Source organism: Phascolarctos cinereus, unplaced genomic scaffold (genome assembly GCF_003287225.1).
Source record: "Phascolarctos cinereus isolate Bilbo 61053 unplaced genomic scaffold, phaCin_HiC Scaffold_2;HRSCAF=192, whole genome shotgun sequence".
Taxonomy (NCBI): domain Eukaryota; kingdom Metazoa; phylum Chordata; class Mammalia; order Diprotodontia; family Phascolarctidae; genus Phascolarctos; species Phascolarctos cinereus.
In genome coordinates this window covers 106,890,905-106,912,101 of record NW_027555625.1, presented here as the reverse complement: position 1 = coordinate 106,912,101, position 21,197 = coordinate 106,890,905, and the positions used below count along the sequence as shown (strand labels likewise).

The following is a 21,197-nucleotide window of genomic DNA, read 5'->3' as shown; positions in this document are numbered from 1 at the left end:
TTCAACTCCATGGAACAAGATATTCCTGAAGTCCCCCTTTCCCTCCCTTTTCCTGTTGTGTGTTGTCTTCCCCCCTTAGATTGTAAGCTCCTTGAGTGCAGGAACTGTCTTTCTTTTTCTTATTTGTATCTCCAATGCTTAGCACAGTGCCTTTCGAGGAGTAGATGCTTAATAAATGTGCATTTATTGTCAGGAATGATATCTGGAATGATAAAAGGAAGCTCATGAAAAAATGGCCGTGATGTTTTTTTGGTAAAGGATGAGGCAAAGTCTTCAGATGAGAAGGTGAGGAGGGGAATGCTGTAGGAGACTAGGAGAAAAGAGAAGGTTTGGAAGACAATGTGGTAAGTGGGATAAAGAGGCAATTAGGGAGGAATAAAAAGATTGCCTAGCTGTAGTGAGGACCCAGAGGAGATTAGCTGATGTAGTGGATGCACAGCTCCATGACTTCCCCCAGTTCTCTTCAATGACACATGAGCAAGAATGAAGGAAGCTGATATTCTCACCCACTTCACTAGACCATGGGAGAGACATTGTAGTGTAATGAATAGAGAGCTGGCTATGGAGCCAAGACCCAGGTTCAAGTCCCTCTCCTGACACAATGTTTGTATAACTCTGGGCAAGATATTTAACCTCTCAGTGCTCCAGGCAGCTCTCAATACTATAAAGTTTCAGGCAAGGTGCCAATCTGTATTGGCAGAGAATCCTCATCAGAAAGTCCTTATTCCAATGAAATCACATGGTCAAATCCTCATCCTTATTCCTAACTGGAATGAACTTCTGGAGAACAGGGGCCCTATCTTAAAATTCTTTGGTTCTCCCACACCTGGCAATTTGAAATGTCTTATTACATATGATAATAATAATGACTTAATAATTTAATCACAGCTATTCTATGATTAGTAGCATCATTTCACAGATATTATAGCTGTGAAACTGTAAAGGAAATTGTAGCTCAGAGACTTTAAGTAACAAGCTCAAGGCAACACAGCTAATAAAATGGCAGAGCCAATATTTGAAACTAGGCCTCTTAATTCTTAATCCATGCTGAACAGTCAATATTTCCAAAGGTGTCAACATGTTAAAACAGTTTAAAATAAGGGTATCTCTATCAAGTAAAATCTTTTTTTTAAGATACAGAAAATAAATCTTTCCATTACTTTCTTCAAATACCCCTCACTACAACAATAACACTGGTGGTAGTCCTAGTAGTTTAAACCATGATTTCTCTTCTTTCCACATTAAGTACCCTTACTGGTAACAACTGCTACCTAGATATTCACTTCTCTTTTTTCAAAAGTATTCAACAGATTTCTTCTTAAGCACCTCAAACTTGGTGCTAAGCATCATAGTAGAATAGGTAAGTACGCAAACATAAGGGTTCATCAGGATACACAACCCCACTTCTTGAACTTTAACACCCAGCATCTTTCTCTCGGTCTATTAAGATCTTGCCGTGTGGGACTACTGCACTAGCAAGACTGTGATACTTCTACCCTAAATAGAAAAAGATTCTGCCTGAATACTTCAAACAAATAAACAAACAAACAAAAAAAAAGGTCATGAGGATCTGAGGATATACAGATTGCCCAGTGTGACTTATTTAGGCCAAAATAAACCTTCTGCTTTAAGAGATACACTTGCTTTCAAAATTCAAATTAGCCATATTTTGCTATAAAGTGTGCAAGGATAGAGTAATTAATGTATTTTTGCTCTACCTGGAGAGTCAGACGTGGTCCAGCAGTAAAGGAAGTGCTTTTCGATACAGACCTACCTCACTTTGAGCAAATTTGATAGGCATAAAAAGAATTTTCCAAAATGATAAATTAGGAAGTGATTCCTATACAAAACGATACAGCACAGTAATTCCTTTACATAGCAAACTCCAACATTTGAATTAAAAGCATTCATCTGATAAACATTTGAGAAATGCAAATTTTTATAAACACACCTGTTATATAAAGTAAGGCACACCTGCATGCCAAATGCCAAATGTGGGAAACACACTATCCTTTGCCTTAAAATGATCTTAAAATAGATCTATTTTTTTTGGACACAAACTAGAAAAATTCCGATGATTTAAAATACCTATCTATGCTTTGACAGACTTCCCAATGTCTAAAAATGGATTAGATATATAGATCTTGTAATAATGATAGAATAACAGGAGCTCATATTTAGTCTTTCTAAGGGATACTGAGTTTATAGTTAATAAAGTAATACATTTTACATCTGGATGCATGCCTTCATCATACAGGGAAAACCGAAGAACTATAAGTTCCTAATGGGCAGGAACTATCTTTTCCCTTTCTTTGTATTCCTAGCACTGAATACAGTGCCTGGCACATAGTAAGCATTTAATAAATACTTATTTACTCATATTGATGAACATCTGAGAGTGCTCTGTGCAGCCCTGTGAAGTATGCAAAAACAAAAGGTGCCTCAGTGCCCATGATACCATCTTGAACAAGGCAAAGGAGATGTTGAAGTATAAACAAACTGGAAAATCTCAGTAACTTTCCTCTACTAGCTATGTTCCCTGAAGAGGTATAGGGAAGATCATCAGGCTGGGGATCAGAAAACCTAGCTTTTGTTTTGCTACTTACAAAACTGGGGGGCAGCTAGGTGGCACAGTGGATACAGCACCGGCCCTGAAGTCAGGAGGACCTGAGTTCAAATCTAGCCTCAGACCACACACTTGACACTTACTAGCTGTGTGACTCTGGGCAAGTCACTTAACCCCAATTGCCTAAAAAAAAAATACACACACACAAACAAAACTGGGGAAAGTACTTAAACACTCTCAGTCTAGTTCTCTCATCTGTAAAACTGGCATAATGTAGTAATGCCATGTCTCACCTATATATCAGAAGTTTATTATGAGGCTTAAACTGGGTTAACATGCAAAAGCACTTAGCAAATCTTAAAGTGCTATACAAATGTTAGCTAGTGGTGGTAGTAGCAGTAGTAGTAGTAGTAGTAGTAGTGGTAGTAGTAGCAGCATATGTAGTAGTAGTCATGAATCATTATGCAAATAAAGGATACTCGTTTTATTTCACGTAATAAACACAGCATAGTATAGTGGATAGAGAGCTAAACTTGGAACCAGAAATACCTGGGTCTAATTCCCACCTCTGACACATACTGGTTGAATGATCCTAGTCCAGTCACTTAACCTCTTGGTGCCCCAGACAACTATGACTTTAAGTTGCAGAGGCACGGTCAATCTCAATTAGTAAAAGAAGTCTCTTCATCTGGGAACTCTTGATAATAATGAAATCACAGATCCAGCATCTAGCCTATCCCTAGTATATTTCTGTGCCCACCACACAAGAAAAGGAACACAATCAATTAAATAATTAAAAATAAGATCAAATGAACTGACTAATTTTTACCTTCATTGTTTGTGTTGGTACTACCAGTAAAACAAACTGGGCCTCGCAGAGATGTGTCTAAGTTGTAGTTGGTAATTCAACTATGCTGTCTGTTTTAGATGGGCAATAGGATAATATGGAGAACCAGAGTCACATGGATGGTTTTTGGAAATAATTCTATGACCAAGTTATGACTGATCAAAAGGCATCTAACAACTGTTGCTATAAATTGCCTGGGAGAAAACAAACTATAAAGAGAGAGAGTGACTTGACTCCTTGCCTCACTGGCCTAAATGGCTACGATGAGGAATGGCAAGATAAACACAAACAGAATCGGACAATTCCCCTGAAGTGGCCCAAGCAGCAACTGGGAGGGGCTCCTGAAGGCAAACCATAAATGAAACTCTTATCACTACAAAACAGGTTAGTCCAGCAAAAACAAGTTTTCTCCTTGAAGCCAATGCTACTTAACATGAGGGAGGGAATACCGTTCAATTATAAAAGAGCTTCCTATTTTATATTAGGTGTCTCTTTAGCACGTTATTGACCTTTTTATTCTTCTAATTCCTACTAGGTCAGGATAAGTTTAGAGCTAAATGGAGTAAGTCTAAATACACAACTGGTTCAATTTGCAATGGGCTACTTTGATGGCACTCCAGTTGTAGGACTAGTATTTGTCAGCCAGTCAGCAAAATCATAAACATTATGGATTTTTTTTTAAATTGAGTATGATCAGTGTATCTTTTATTACGCCTGTGAATCATGCAACACCAAGATCTTGGAAGAATAAATATTTTATGTGACCCAATGGGCAATGGAGTGATATGTGTTAAGTGTAATCAGGCTGAAATACATTCCAATGATGATTTGCATGTGGGAAGTAGTGGAAGAGACATCATCAAGGGCATATATGGTCAGAAAAAGCATTAGAAGGCCTAGAAGAAAGCTCTACACACACACACACACACACACACCTACTTTGGAGGATTTATGGAGAGGGAGGGATAAGAGTCACACAGAGGAAAAGGGACAAGTTGGTTGAGAGTAAAGGCACTGCCCACATTCATGAGATCACAGCACCACTGAAAATTTCACACGGTTCACTTGATTTTTCTATCACGATCTCAACTCCCTTTGCACTGACATGCCCAATTAAAGAAGACATCATGGTAAAGTGAAAAGAGCACTGGCTCTGGAGTCAAAGGGCCTGGGATAAAATTCCATATTTGACTCTTATTACCTATGTGATGTTGGGCAAGTCATTTAAGCTCCCTGCTCTTCAGTTTCCTCATTTGTAAAATGAGCAGGTTGAATTCTCTAATTCCTGGAGTTCTTTCCGCTTCTAGATCTGTGATCTCATGAAATGTTTGTTTGACCCAAGAGTCTCTCCAAAGCTTCACAATTCTAAATATAATCTTTTATTTCTAAAACTCATTCATGGAACCTATGGTAAGTTCAAACAGCTAAGTAGAGATATCTTGAAAGTGATGTGAAAGTTTTCAGAAATCAAGTACAAAGCACATTTTCAAAGACAGACAAATGATTGCTTTAGTTTCCTGGCTCCATATCTTGTACCTGAACCAAACCCTCCGTACGAGAACATATTCTCCTGAGTTTCACTATTGTACAAATAATGAATTTTATGGCTCTTTAAATGACCTACTTTTCTTAAAGCTCCCTCTTTAAGTCATCATGCAATAAAAGAGAGTGGGCAAAAGTACTTTCAGCATTCAGGACCAATATCTAGTCCTTTATGTTACTCTCTTTAAAAATGTATCATAGCAATTGAAAAAGAGACTCTTCTAGCCCTCCTTACTGTATGGGCTATCACAAGATTCAAGGCAAACAAACCTGCCTAATCGAGGTGTTTTTCAACCACAATATGAATCTATGTAACCTTCTTTCTCTTCCTATCAGGAGCTGTGTTGGTAGGCCATCCTTTCATATTTTTTCACAGAAATATTGTTTGATTCAGGACATAATTTTCTATTCATTTTCCCCGTTACCTGACATCACACTTATTATAAATAACAACTGTTCTCATACGTTTTGTGACCTAAGTATTATTGAAAAAATAATCACTTAAGTTCATAAGACCTGAAAATGACAGTATTATTAGCACCATCACTAAGATTTCTTAACTAATCTGTCAATACCATCAATAATATAGTACACTATTATCTGAGAAATGAAGGTGGTAATGGGTATGCCATTCTCCATTATTTCCTCAAGCTATTTAAAGAGTCAAGATATACTGAGAGTAGTTATGTTTTCACACACACACACACACACACACACACACAAATAATAAAGGGATGGAGTCAGTTATAGTTTTACTTGCTACCGACACATTTGCCTAACGATCACTGAGCCCTAATGATAACTGTGTTTTTCTTGACTTTTCTATCTTCTGTTTTCATCATTTCCTAATCACGTTAGTGATGTCACCTTTGAGAATTTTCATTAAGTGGTACTCAACAAACCTTAAGAGGAAGTTTAGTCTTCATCTGCCTCTCTACTGAATATGCATGTTTCCAATCTCTCCTACCTGAAATAAATTTGTGGGAAGCTATGTCTTTACTACATACTAAGCACATAGCAGAAAAAATAGCCTGCTTCTCCAGGGAATAATTAACAAAGGACACTGTATTCCATCTTCATGATAAAATACAGATTTCCTATTAAAAGGCAAATTCATCATTTCAAAAAAGTTAAATAGGACGGCACTTAAAAAGTAATTCCAGCTGGTTAAATTTAGGACACAGAAAAAAAATTTGATTCAAGAATATTCTCTGGGTCTTTCATTTGATTGTGAATTGTATTAACGTTCATTTAACTTTGAGCCCTTGCTTCTCAGTATTCTGTTCTAAGAGAGTCAAACAAGTGGCAGTAGGCCTGCTGGGTTCCGTAATACTGCCTCTCAGATTTAAATAATCTGTTTTACTTGGATTGCAAGTCAAACACAGTCTCTTACACATTGACACATTTTCTGAGACTGATTCTGTAAGCAGTGTTGATATTTTCTTGGACTGTTTGGACTCCTCATGTGTCAATTTGGCCTTCTCTCCTTGTTCCCTTGCAGCCCTGGCCTCAAACTTCTTTGAAGGCACTGTCCTGCTTGATGTGAAAAACTTACTGGTGAGACTAATTACTAATCTGATCTCAAATGCCAATGGTTATGTCCAGGAGCCTTAGCAAAAGCTTCTGATTGCCCCAAAACCAAAATTAACAGAAACTTTAATACAGACAGTACAAGAAGTTTTTCTGTGCACAGCTGTGTTTTGGTACCTGGAAAGACTGATATTTGCATTTATTTCCCACACCTTTAGATCACTCCTTTTCACAAAAAAGCATCCCTCCAAATAGCTATAATTCTCATTAGAGATCTCAGTCAAATACTATTCAAGAGAATTAGTTCATTATAAAAGAAAGTTATCTCTTCTTAATATTCTCTCAATCCTTCCTTTTAAACCACATCCTTTTCCAGCGTACTGGATTTGGGAGTCAGGAAGATCTAGGTTTTAGTTCTGTCTCAGTCACTTACAAAGTTTGTGATCTTGGACAAATCACTTAACCTTTCTCAGCCATAAGATGGGGATAATAACAGCCTCTACCTTACAGGGTTGTTGTAATGATCAAATTCGATATCCTAAGTAAATCACTTTGCCAACTTTACTATCCTATATTAAATGATAACTACTATTATTAGCAATGTTTTGACAGGATAACTTTACTCCACTTACAATGTCCACGGGCAAGTGTATACTGCTTGATTAAAAAAACTGTCAAGAATAAATGAGAAACAGAACAAACTCCCTTTCTTCTCTCCTCCCACCTTAAACATTCTTTCAAAAATCCCCCTCCCTATTTTTATTTTAGTACATTCACTGCTTGCATGTTTTGAATTCTTTTTTTCCATTGTAGACCAGTTCATGACTACTGTTATATGTTCTCTTCCCCAAACTGCTAACATTTTCCTTTGAAAGCCTAGCTGCAAACATTACCTCCTACAACTTGCCCCAGATCTAGCCAGCATCCTTATTTTCATTATTACTCATATTATTATTAACAGCATCTATTGTGAATACTAATAGCATTTATGTTGTATATTATGGTTTACAAAGCATCTTACACATTTCAGCCTCACAACAACCCTAGAAGGCAGATGCTATGATTATCCCCATTTTGCAAATGAGGAAACTGAGGTTCCAAGAAGTTAAGTGACTTGCCCAGGGTCACATAGCTAGGAGGTGTTTGAGGCAGGATTTAAGCTCAGGTCTTCCAGACTCCAGGTCCAACAACTCTCTATTCATTGGCCTCCCACTATACCCACCCTGCTCATTTGGTTGCTGTGATTCTTTCTTCCAGGGACCCAATTCTCTCTGCCTACATACATTTCATAGAGTAACCGAGGATATGTGCTTCATATCACCTACACAGAAGTAGCCCCAAGTGGTATCCTATGTCACTATCACTCTCAGTCAGTGAAGACATCTCCCAATGCACCAGTTGACTAGGCACAAGGTTTGAGGTGCCTGCAAATGATGTTTCAAAATGGGGGTTGAAGAAAGGAAGTGGAAAGAAGGCATATCACCTACCCTTCAGAAATATCCACAATAACTAGGCATAGCAGGTTGGGTTAAGGTCTGCATAGAAGCCAAAGCCAGGAATTTCATTGCCTTTGTTGGCTCATGTCACTACCTTAATTAATGTCACTTTCTCTGGTTTAATATCGGAACAAGTGACAAAAGTGCTTCTGGATGAATTGTGTTTTCCTAGGACTGTATGGCACACTCACCCGCCGCAGTCTGACAGAGGGATGTGCCAGTTTTATTTGGCAGTCACAGCGTGCCAGCTTTAGTTTTAGTAGTTTAATTTGTGGCCGTTATAGGTTTTGAATCCGGCAAAGTATGCACAATGGTCTCATGGAACCTGTTCCATACACAAAGTTTACACAGTGGAAAAGAAAAAGCAATGGCTATAAGGTGATTAGAGAGAGCTTCTCCTGGCCACAGCTGGTCTTGTATGCATTCCTAGAAATTTAAGAGCCTTTGGGGATGTGGGTAAAGTGGTCATAAGGAATAATTCCCTGATTCTTTTTTTCTTTTTTTTTGCCTGGTTCTGCAGTGAGTGTGAGACTATCATGAGGGATATGGATATGGTGCTTAAAACTCAATTTTATGCAAAATCCATTATTCAAGAAGCAAAGTTTATATACATGACAGATATTGGAGGAACTGGTCTTCATGCAACAACTCCTGTTAAAGTCTAGTACACTCAGCCTTGGGTGATATAAAATGCAAAGAATCAGACCATGCTTTGAGCAAGGAGTGCTGAACTACTTTTATTTTGCTGTGGTTAAAAGGTTTCTCTGAATTAGTATTCTGAAGTTCTTTTCATTCAGATTTTCTCCTCTCTTCATCTTCTTTGTGTGATTACTCAGTGAAGACTCATGACTTCATGGGGAGAAGAGCTGATGCTGAGTTCTTCCCAACTTCTATTTGCCCTTTCGAAATTGAGGTTTCTCCACTTCAGCAGGTTGAGGATCTGGCTTCGACTGCACCTGGCTTTGCTAGAGAATAGGAATATTCATCTCGACCGAGGGCCCGCTGCTTGAGCGCTGGAGGACCTTGCAGGAGAGCATCTCTGGATGGAAACTTCATTACAATACTTTCTCTTCCCTACAGGAAGCAGTAATTCTGATTCACCAGAGTTAGGGTTTTGCCCGACACAGCCACAGGAGCTACTGTTTGACTTTCAAAATTAATCAACCTCTAAGCTGGAGTAGAAATGGCATATCCTTTCACCTTAAGCACAAAAAGCTCTAAACAGACTGCAGCTTTAACATCCCTGGATGGGAGTTTCGGCCCCTGATACTTAAACTTGAAGCACATACTGGGTTTCTGGCATGCTTGTGCCCATACCCATCTGCTAGACTGGCACAGTGCCCACTCAGAAGGTGTGATGCCAGTTTCAATAGGGCATAGGTGCCAATCAAAGATGGGTTTGGAGGGGCAGCCTGCAGAACGCAGCAAAAGTCAGCTCTTCTGCCAGAAGATCCTCCTGTTATCATATAATGCCAATGAAGGGCCACATGCTTCATTGCATGGGATCACATTGCATCTGTAGATGCTTCTGGCCATCAATGGATGTCTTTCCACTGAATCTTTTTTGTATGCCTCCAGTATCCTTGTTTGGAGCCCTTTAAAGAAAAGTTATGCCTGCCATGTTAATCAAGTGTCATCCCAATATCTACCAAGGAAGTCTTGGAACACTTTGAGACAGAAGCAGTCAATGGTGGGGTTTTTTTTGTTTTGTTTTTTGCTTTTTTCCATTAAGATTCCTTCCTTTTTCATTGAAAAACACTTTCATATAGGACATCACATATTATCAAAGAAAGATATGGGCAGTGAAATGGAGAAGAAGAAATGAGCTTTAGAAGCAATACTCATTGTCTGCCCAAGGATTTGGACAACCAGAAGTCACAACCACATGTGTAATACTGATAAAAAGGTACACTCATAAGTCAATTAACAATAGCAATATAAAGTTAAGTAGTAAAATTCCTTATTTTTACCATTCAAAATCAATGATTCTCTTGTTAATCAAGTTTCTCACACACACACACACACACACACACAAAATATCTTTCCAGAGAGTCTCCCATTTTTCTCCTCCTTTCTAAAGCAGAGGTTATCAACCTGAGGTCCATGAACTTCTTTCTATCTTTGCTTTAAATATTTTAAGGACATTTCAATAAATTGGGTTCCTTTGTAATTCCATGTATTGTATTTTATGGATCTGAAAACATTATTCTGAGGAGGGTTCCACAGGCTTCACCAGACTGCCACAGGAGTCTATGATGCAAAAATTAGAACCTCTGACCTAAAAATTCTTTAGTTCACAAACAAAATAACGATACCCTTATTTTAACGAGAAACCAGAAGCTCTAACAGCCACAAAGAATTTTCTCATTGTTTGACTGTAGAAGCGATATCACATCAGGAAGACTGAAAATTGACTGATTCTTACCTGCTCCCCATATTGTTGCCCCTTTTTCAAACCCTTCTAGTTCAAAAGAAAGCCTACTACATAATTCTTCAGTTATATTTGCATAATGTGTCTAATCCAATGCATCTTGCCCAAATAACTGATTACAAGGGTCCAGACAGGAAAGATCAAATTGCAATCATCAATAAATTCCTTATTAAAAAAATAGATAATGCCCTCTCCATGACACCCACAAGATAAGTTGCATAGCATTAGGTTTAGAAGACTGATCCTGGAGTTAAAAAGATCTGGATTTAAGTCCTGCCTCTGATCCATAATAGCTCCGAGATGCTGGGAAAGTTACCTAACCTCTTCATGCCCCAGGCAATTCTCTAAGACTATAAATTATGCTTGAATTAGTGAGCTGTGTAGGAGAAGGAAGAGAAGAAAGGAATGGGGGAGTTTTCATACCAGCCATTCTCTACACCAGTGAAACAACATGTCTAGATCAAAACAAAAAAATGCAGAGACTTGTGCCCTATTTCTCCATAAAATGAGCACTAACACTCCTAGTGAATATTTTAAAGTTCAGAGGAAGTAGAAGAAAAATCTGCGGCTATAATCCAAAAAGATGAAAATCAGTTAAATGAAATCTAAAAAGTTTCACAGATTTTGATCCAGAAGGGACACCTGGAGAGCCACCCAATACAACCCCCTCATTTTATAGATGAAGGAACAAAGATTGAGAGAGGTCAAGTGGCTTGCCAGAAGCCACACAAGTAGTAAGTGGCAGGTCATCTGACTTTAAATCCCACTCTTTCTACTGAGCCACGCTGTTTGTGATTAACAAGTCTCTACGAAATGAATGACATGTCATAACCCTGTCCCAAGGTTTTCACCATGGTCCCTACTGGCTATAAAGTGCTATTGAGAATTTAATTAAAGTCAAAAGGACTTAAAATAAAAAGATCAGAGTTTTAATTTCAACTCTCACTTACTATAGGACCTTGGCAAGAGTGTGATGGTAAATGTCTCTGAAAAAACCATTTATGCATGACACACTTTTAAATTTAATCTGCATTAACACTTCCTCCATCCCTTTCTTAAGTCTAAACAATCAACAATATTAAAAATAATATCAAGCCCTAATTTGTAGTGTTTGCTGATTTCTGAATGCTCAGACTGAAAATTTAACAATCTCTTGTGATCCATTACAAGCTGGCCCCCACACACTCTTGAACCTTGGAGAAATTATTATACCTCTCTGGGCCTCAATTTCCTCACCTATAAAATTGGGAAATTGTATTGAATGATATCTCTTAGTCCCTCCTAGGTCCAATGTCTATCATTCTATGACAAATATGTATTACCTAGGCTCACTGATCACAGCTAAAACAGACTTCATTGAAACCAGAAATTCTGAAGATAAATCTATTCTAGTTCTAGTCATGTCACAAAACAAGCACAAAAAGAGTCTTTTGATAAATTTGGCAGAAACTTATCCCACAATTTGTTCCTCTGAGCTGCTAATTCTGAGATCCTATGCCTTTAGAGCAGGAGATGAGTGCAACAAGACCCTTAAGTCACAACTTTTTAGTATGTCATTATTCACACAACTATGGTGACTAAAAAGAAAAATCTACATGTAATATGTGATGACTTTTCCATCTTGAATGGCTGTGATGCATTCAATTTATATTTTGTAAATACTTAGGGACAAGTTTGTCTCCCTCAAAAAAATGTAGGCTACTTGATGGCAAAGATCACTTCATTTTTGTCTTTGTATACCTAGTGCCTAGGACAATACCTCAAAAAGAGTAGGTGCTTAATAAATGCTTACTGACAGATTGAGGGCAGCTAAGTGGCTCAGTGGATATAGTGCCAGGTCTTGAGTAAAAAAGTTGCATCTTCATGAATTCAAATCTAACCTCAGACACTTACTAGCTATGTGACCCTGGGCAAGTCACTAAATCCTGTTTGCCTCCGTTTCCTCAACTGTAAAATGAGCTAGATACTACTCTAGTATCTTTGCCCAGAAAATTCCAAATGGGGTCACCAAGAATCAGATATGAGTGAAACAACTAAACGACAACAAATAGATCGATAGCAAGTGGCCCAGTGGACAGAACACTGGGCCTGGAGTCAGGAAGATCTGAGTTCAAATCTGAATTCAGATAGTTACCAGCCGTGTGAGCTTGGGCAAGTCACTTAATCCTGTTTGCCTCAGTTTCCTCATCTGTAAAATGAGCTACAGAAGGAAATGGCAAACCATTCTACCGTCTTTGCCAAGAAAACCCTAAATGGGGTCACAGCGTATCAGATATGACTGAAAGGACTAAACAACAGTAACAACAGATTGAGGAAGCCAGAACTTCGCGGATGGAGGTCCTGAGCACTCTCCTTTTCTCATATAAGGCCAAGAAACTACGAATCAGCATTCTATCAAAAGAACCCATGGTTCTCACTAAGAGAAAGAAATAATGAAGTCTGTTCAATAAACTCCACAACATTCCTTGACTTAGAGCTCTCTCTCCTCCATTAGAGTTCTGGGAATCTATTTTTTTCATCTGATTCTAAGGCCACAATAATTTTTCTCCTCCCTTAAATCATTTTATTTTCTCTCTTCCTTTCTTTCACTTTTTTTCCTTTTCCCTCCTTCCTTCTCTTCTTTATACCGCATCAGAAGAACACAGACTTTGTTCTTATATTCAGACTATTTTTTTCCTCTCAACGACAACTTCTCCTACAAATGCTACAGGCACACTATCACTCCAAGTCGATTGTAAATATCAAAACTTCCCTGCCCCTCTGCCTTCTCTGTAAGATGCTGATTACTGAAAGGCCTTAGTTATTGATTTTAAAGCTAGAGGATGGTTGAACATGCACAATGCAAGAGAGATAGCAGCTAGTTTATTCTCAGCCTTAGGCAACAGATTCTGATGAAGTACCTGCCAAAGCAACATATTTTGGAGAGAATCATACCTGAAAAGAACGTTATCGGGCACAAAAGTATTAAGGAAAATTTGAATTTATCAGCTTCTTCTTCATGTAGTACATTGACATAAGAGAGGACAAGAATAAAGATGAAATATAGAAACTTTATGTAATTCCATACAGATTAGCTTGTACATCTTGAAAATTGCCATTCAAAACATCAGTCTGATGGATTTATTACTGATGGCTCCTCACCAAACAACTGACTCTCTCTATAATTTATTAGCATCATTTCTGATAGAAAGTAGATATTCTGAAGGTACTGGTCTCATTAGAGACATTGAAATATCTGGCCTCTTCCCAAAACAGCTAAACCCATTTTGAGAGCCTCTCTAAAGTGCACATTCGCTAACATCACTGATGTCTACTTTCCAAATCTCACCAAAGAGAACCCTGAAATGTTTCATAAAAGAAAACTTGAGTGAAGTGAGCAGAATGACTTATAGTTTATACACAACTGTAATAATTGAAATACAAAGAACACTAAAACAAATCTCTCACACTATATAAGTGTAATGACAAACTTTGGTCCCAGAGAACAGATAAACGAACATACCTAAGTGGGAGAATATGTATATGGAATGCTGTATATACACTGTCACTATGTTGGCTGGCTGGTTTTACTTAACTTTTTCTTTATTATAAGAGAGGGCATGTTGGATGTATATATGGGGGTGGGGGGAGAAACAAGCAAATATATCCAGAAATGACTTTAAACTAAAAACAAAAATGTATCAATAAACATTTTTTCAAGGGGAAATTTTATACAAACACTATTTAGCAATCTAGAATAAATGAGCAATGGACCTGGAATAGCTGCAGTATTTGTGTTCAGAGTGATAAAAAGCAGGAATCTTCTTGCTTCTGGCTTTTTCAAGAAAATAACAATAATAAATGATGCCAAATGGAATATCTGCTAAACAAATGCATTCCCTTTCTTACAACAGAAATCAAACTTTGGTCTTACAATGATAACAGAATACGAGAGGTATACTGAAAATTAATTTGAGATGAATGCTTGCCTTGCTCTGTATTAAAATATCTTGCTACTATGATGCATGTATGAATCAAATGTGACAGCTGAATTCAAACAAAAACAGCTAAAGAAACCACATATACACCCCCTCTTTCATGTTTTTGACTTTGGAGTCATGAGTTTGTTTTGCAGTAATAGCCAAACCAGAGGAAGAGGTATACTAGGTGTTATCTACAGTTAGGTCCCAAGGAGTGTGAATAATGAATCTTTCAAAATGGTTGAATTGTTGTAGTTCACTCCGAATATATGCACTGGGCTGGAACCAGTTACCCTACTTTACATAATTACAACTTTGAATAATGTGAATTTGAAAACATGACCATGTCAGAGGATTCATTATTCTCATTAATCAAGACCTAATTGTGGTTCCGTTTTCTCTGTCAAGGAGAATGATCTTTGGACTGGAAAGAACAGAACAAAAATGGCTGGCTGTTCTTCTTCATGATGAGCCTGGAGAGAAAAAGAAGGCTCATGGCTGTTATTGAGTTCAAGTTCACAGGGCCCAGTGGACTACATCCTCAGGAACTGAAAGAAGTGGGAGATGTGGGCCAGTGCCCTAGATCTTAGAAAGTTAAGAATACAAGAGGTGCTACAGAATGGAAGTGGGCAAATGTCCCGATTTTCAAAAAAGGAAGTACACAGACTACAGGCAAGTGAGCCTATCTTTGATTGTTCACAAAATTCTAGTTCAAGAGTCCCTCTAGCAATCTGGTGAAGGCTATGGACCCCTTCCAGAATAATGTTTTTAAATTCATTAAGTAAAATACACAGGATTACAAAGAAAGTCAATTATATCAAAATAGTTATCAAAATATATTTTTTAAAGCTCATATTTGATGAAAGAGGAAAAAGTCCTATATGTACAAAAAATGTTTATAACAGCAGTTTTTATGGTGGCAAAAACAAAGCAAAACAACAACAACAAAAAAACAACAGAAACTAAGGGGATGCCTATCAACTGAGGAATGACTAAATAAATTCTGATATAGGAATGTGATGGAATACTATGGTACTATAAGAAATGAGGAAATAGATGATTAGAAAGCAATAAAGACCTGTACGAACTGATGCAAAGTGAAGCAAGCAGAACAAGAAAATAAGTTACATTATAACATCAATTTTATAAAAATAAATTATTTTGAGTATTTGTATAAATTGATGAAAATGAAATGAGCAGAACGTGGAGAACAACTAATGCAACGGCAACAACACTGTCAAAACAAATAATTTTGAAAGCTGTAAGAACTATGGGGGGAAATACCATAATAAATATGCATGGTCAAACAAAACAAATACAATAGATAGTATCTCTATTTCTATTTGCTTACTTGATATCGTTTATAACATACATATACATCTACACAGTCACACACATATACATATGCCTCATTCTGCACCTTAGATCTGCTGCCTCTCTATAATGGATAACATGTTTCATCACCAGTCTTCAGGAAACATGAATAATCATTGTCTTGATCTTGGTTCTTAGGCTTTCAACTAATGAGTACCCCCTGAGTTCATAGTTTTTTTGTCACCAGCTCTAATTACAGTAAGTTCTTCCTGAAATGTAGTCTAAATTGACCTCTTTGCACCTTCCACCCATTGGTTCTGGTTTTGCCCTCTAACACTAACTAGAAAAAAAACAGTCTAATCTTTCCTTCCCCTGAAAATCCTTCAAATCCTTAACAGAGTTATCCTGCACAGTCTGAGTTTCTTCTTCTCCAAGCCTAGTTTATTCAGCTGATCCTCACATGACAAGGATTCAAAGCCTTTCACCATCCTGACTACCCTCCTCTGGCCACTTTCTAGTTTATCAATATCCTTCTCAAATCATGGTGCCAGGAACTGAACACAAAACTTTAGATGAATACAGACAGGTCAGAACACAGTGCAACTCTCACCTCCCTATTCCTGGAAGACATGCCCCTCAATGCAAACAAGGTTGTCATTAGCTTTTTTGGCTACCACATCACACTGCAGGATCACATTGATCTGTCCACAATTTTCCTAGGAATAGAAGTCAACTCTTATTCTAGAATTAGCCATTTCAGAAAGGCTATGCTCTCCCCGCTTTGGATCTTTTGCTTCTTTTTCCTTTCATTGTGTCTGTCCTACTAATCAGGAGCCTTGGTCCTAGCACATCTTCTCTTGAACCTAGGCATTTCACTAAATACTTCTTGGCATTTTACTGCTACATGAAATAGGTTCTTCAATTACTTCTTATTTCAAAATTTCTATTTGGAAAACCTATTATTTTCTAATCACATAAAGCAATAGTCAAATACAAATATGTCTGATAATTGCCACTGATACTTTACCTAAATATATTAATCCAAACCCTCCAGAACCGAACATACGACCCAACTGCCATGTTTTTCCTTCTGTGTCTTTCAGAATCATGCCTTCTGGAAGGGGAACTGGAAGTTTGGATTTCTCTTGCCTTTTGGGTGCCATTATTCCTACAAAAGTTAGAAGAGGGTATGAGTACTATAGCAAAACAAAAAATTTTATCAAATAAACAGTTTCTAATTAAAATAAACAGTTTCATATATATGCTTTCATTTAAACTGTAAACTGAAAAAAAAATCAGTTTCTCCAGTAAACACAGCAAGGAATGGACCATTTTAGATTGTCGGGACTACAGCCATATAATTTTTCATAGTTCAGGGCTTAACATGAAACCACATAAAATCAGACTATATAAAATATTTCTAACAATAACAATATCCCCCCAACTGGTCCTTCCTCTAATCTATCCTTTACCCAGAAACCAAAGTAATTTCCCTCAAGAAAAGGTCCAACCATGTCACCACCCTTAATCAAAAAACTCCAATGGCTCCTTATTATCCCTAAGATCAAGTATAAATTGCTTTATTTAGCATTTAAGAAGCTTCACAACTTAAACCCATTTTTTGGAGTCTTGTTACATGAACCCCTCACACATTTTGCAGTCTAGCCAAACTGGCTTTCTTGTTCCTCACATTCAACACTATCTCCTGCCCCTATACGTCTGAAAATTGCTATCCTCCATACCAGTGCCACAGTGGATAAAGCAACAGGCCTGGAGTCAGGAAGATCTGAGTTCAAATGTGAACTCAGACTAGCTGTGTGACCCTGGGCAAGTTACTTAACCCTGTCTGCCTGCCTCAGTTTCCTCATCTGTAAAGTGAACCGGTGAAGGAAATGGCAAACGACGCCAGTATCTTTGCCAAGAAAACTCCAAATGGGGCCAAGAGTCATATATAACTGAACAAAACAACAATGAGAAAATAAGTTCATCTTCCCTCTTTTAGCAGCTAAGTGGCACAGTGAATAGAGTGCCAGACCTGGAGTCAGGAAGACCTGAGTTCAAATTTGGCCTCAGAAATTTGCTAGCTGTGTGACTCTGGACAAGTCACTTAACCTCGGTTTGCTTTAATCCACTGCAGAAGGAAATAGCAAACCAGTCCAGTATCTTTGCCAAGAAGACTCCATGGAGAGTTTTGGCATGAAAAATGACTAAACAACACAATACCTGGAATATACTCTCTACCCACCTCTGCCTCTTAAAATCCCTGATTTCCTTCAAGATCCCACTCCAACAACTGCCTTCTGTGTGAGGCCTCTCCTAGTCTTCCCCAGCTCTCAGGTATTAGTGCCTTCCTCTTAATGCTGTTTTGTGTCTGTTCTGTATAAATCTACATATGTGCCTGCTGGAATGTAAACTTTTTGAGGGCAGAAACTGTTTTGTTTTTGTCTTTGTATCCCCAGTTTATAGGAGAGTGAACAGCATATAGGAAGTACTTAAGAAATATTGATCACCTCCTTTCATTTGGCAGGATTCAAGAATGTCATAGATGTCCTTGAACTAACTAAACAGGAAGTGAGTCAGTCAATTAACCTTTATCCTAAGGTTATCCTTATCCTAACAAGCAGCTTGTGCCTCCCAATGTACTTTGTGTGTATGTCTATATATATGTATGTAGCATATGTGTGTGTTTGCATATACATATATACCTACACACATATGTATATACACACATACACATATATGAATGTTGTTCCCAAGTAGGATGTAAACTTCTTGGGGGAAATCACTGGGGAGACGGGAGGAGGAATATCTGTACTGTCCTTCCTAGCACTGTGCCTGAATTTCATTGGTGCTTAATAATTGGCCCTTCTTCAATTGAATATTTTTTTTCTCTCGCCACCAGAATATTTTGGTAAGATTAGTGTTCATAAAGGAATAAATGATTAAAGTAGTAAAGGTTAGGGAACTGAATCAAAATCTATGATGTTATTTTCTGCCTAAGATGACGCCAGACCAGCAGGACACATAAGCAGGCTTTCAGTATTTGTTGATTAAATTAGGGACCTGAAAAGTATATCAGGGCACAGGAACCAAGCAATCAAGAGGGTGAACACAACTCTAAGGAAAGCCACCTGAGATGCAGAATTGGACTGATATAATGGGACTTAGTGATCAGCTCCTCTTAAAAAAACAAAACAAAAAACAAAAAAGCCTTTCCAATGGATGGAAGCAGACCCTGGATGCTCACCCTATAAGCATATTCACAGACTGGCTGCAGCTAGTGTTTCAGTCTCCATTGTATGCTTTCTTTTGGCACCAATACTCTTGTTCTTTTTCCTCTCACCTTACCATCCCCTACCCCTGACTATTTACTTTCATTAACTGTGTTTCAATAGCCCTTGCTTTCTTGGGACCCTGATTAAATCCTCCAACATTCAACTTTAAGGAGACTGCTACTAACTAAAGGCCCTTAATACAAAATCGAACACGTCATAGGGACTTTTCAGGCCACAACAACCTTCTCTGAGTTAGTGACTCATCCAGAAAGCCAGAATTGGCTTGGCAACACAGGATCATATGTAGTCAAGCCAGATAGCCCATCAGTGAGCAAGGTCTCAGGGTGGTGGCTCTGTTGAGGAAAATGGTTTCCCTTTCACTACCCACATTAGGGTACATCCACATTAAAAGGCTCATTTTCTTATGGTGGGTACCAGGCTGTACCCCACTCTCATTTTATCTACTGTGTGGTTGTCTTCTGCTTACAGAGAAATAATCTGAGGCAAACCTTGCGTGACAAGTCTCTTCAAATTAAGCCTTCTGTAGGAATACAGGATACGAACAAAATTCTCCTGCAAAAAACGGAGGGATTGCCAGCCTCTAATCATTCTCCAACCCACTCCAGCCTGCTTAAACAAAACAAACAAACAAACAAATGCTCCCGGGAGAATGGAGGGACGTGTAAAGAGAGTAAAGGTGCATACCACATTATGATCATAGAAAGAAAAACTTTTTTTTTTAATTGGAACTAAGCAGGTAAGTATCCTCTCTAGTCAGCAGGGATTCAGGTTCTAAGTTTGAAACAAATTGGTAGACACTAAATGGAGAACGGGGGAGGAAGGGGTTAATTAGCAGGTTGGAGAAGTGGGAGGAACAGTAAAGGAATGAGGCTCACCAACGCTAAGCGCTCTGAGAAAACGCTCCGCCAGTCGCTGCGCGGGGTGGGGCCTTCTACTCAAGACACCCCAAGTGAGAAGAAAAGAAAGAGAGGGGGGAGGGGAAGAAGATGGAGAGCAGGGGAGGGCAACGCGGAGTTGGGAAAAGTTTGGAAAGGGGAAGCCAGAGCTTTTCGCCCCGGGGTAGCGAGTGTGATCAGCTCATACCCCGACAAAAGAAAAAGAGAAACTGACCCGTCGCTTCAGTATTCCACCCTAAGCTAGCCAGGCGCTTCCAGACTCTTCCGCGGCAGCCTGCGGCTCAGGGCCCAAGAGATGCGGGGAGGGGATCGGAGCCACGCCCCTGGTCGCGGGGAGGGGAGGGGTTTGCGGAAGAAAAGGAAGCAATTTTGAATTTGAGCTGTGACGGGCTGGCTTCCCGTCAGCCTTGGTCCGCTAACACGTGCTTCCTCCGCGCGCGCGCGCGCGCTCTGGAATAACCTTTAGTAACTGGCTGTGCTACTCCAAATCTTTGGAAATATAATTGGGGAAGGGAAACTAGATTGGAGAAGTAAAAGACAGCTATTGGTTGAGGGCCTCAGATCACAAATTTTTTTCCCCCTGCAAAAATAGTTTTCTTTTAAGTGTTTAATTCTGCTTAATAGGCTAGGAAAGATAGTGGGTAGAGCCCGACTTTGGTTTCATCAAGAAGAGTTCAAATCCTGATTTGGATACATGCCAGCTGGGTAAAACTGGGCCAGGCAATTCCCTAAAAGATTAATTTAAGATTATAAGTTACTAGTGAGTTTCTAAATCCTCTACTGATAAAGTCACAGATTTGGATAAACAAAACAGCACAACAATCAACTAGGCATTATGTATCTACAGGCTTTTGGCCCACTGAAGACAATACAAGCTACTACACCTTACAGATAGGAGGAAGAGAAAGAAGCCGGGGAGGAGGAGGAGAACTAGAATTTCTTGGGTGGCAGATCCCAAAGCACTGCCTTAGGAATTGTGGGGCACAGTCAAGCATTAGCAACATAAGCAATCACTGAACAGGACAATACAATAGCTGGTGGAAACGATTAGTGACAGCAGGAAATAGAGATGTGCCACTGAAGGAAAGGCAAGGTCCCTGTCTTCTTGGAATTCATACTCTAAAAAGGAATTAGTTGCTTGTACTCACCAACTTGTCCCTAAAAAGACTAAAGGATTTAGATTTAGAAAGGAAAAATTGCCAAACTACTTTTTACAGATGGGGAAAGACCCAGGGAGGTCAGGTAACTTTCCAAATGTCTGGAAAGATTCCTTTAAAAAAAAAGCATCAGTAGTGGCAGATTTTTGCCTTTTTGAAGATG

At 38.6% G+C, this 21,197-nt stretch overlaps 1 protein-coding gene across 2 annotated transcripts in view; it reads right to left on the bottom strand.

The window, feature by feature from the left end:
• The window catches only part of VRK2 (VRK serine/threonine kinase 2), an 88,782-nt gene extending 68,540 nt beyond the window's left edge, over window positions 1-20,242 (bottom strand). Inside the window, exons 1-2 of one of the 2 annotated variants that reach the window (XM_020996215.2) lie at window positions 20,092-20,242; window positions 16,713-16,853 (exon numbers count right to left, since the gene is read on the bottom strand). In XM_020996215.2, the coding sequence (XP_020851874.1) occupies window positions 16,713-16,848 (136 nt within the window). In that variant the 5' untranslated portion in view covers window positions 16,849-16,853; window positions 20,092-20,242. The remainder of the gene's footprint in view (window positions 1-16,712; window positions 16,854-20,091) is intronic. The other variant, XM_020996214.2, reaches the window with a different exon arrangement.
• Window positions 20,243-21,197: the final 955 nt, after the last annotated feature.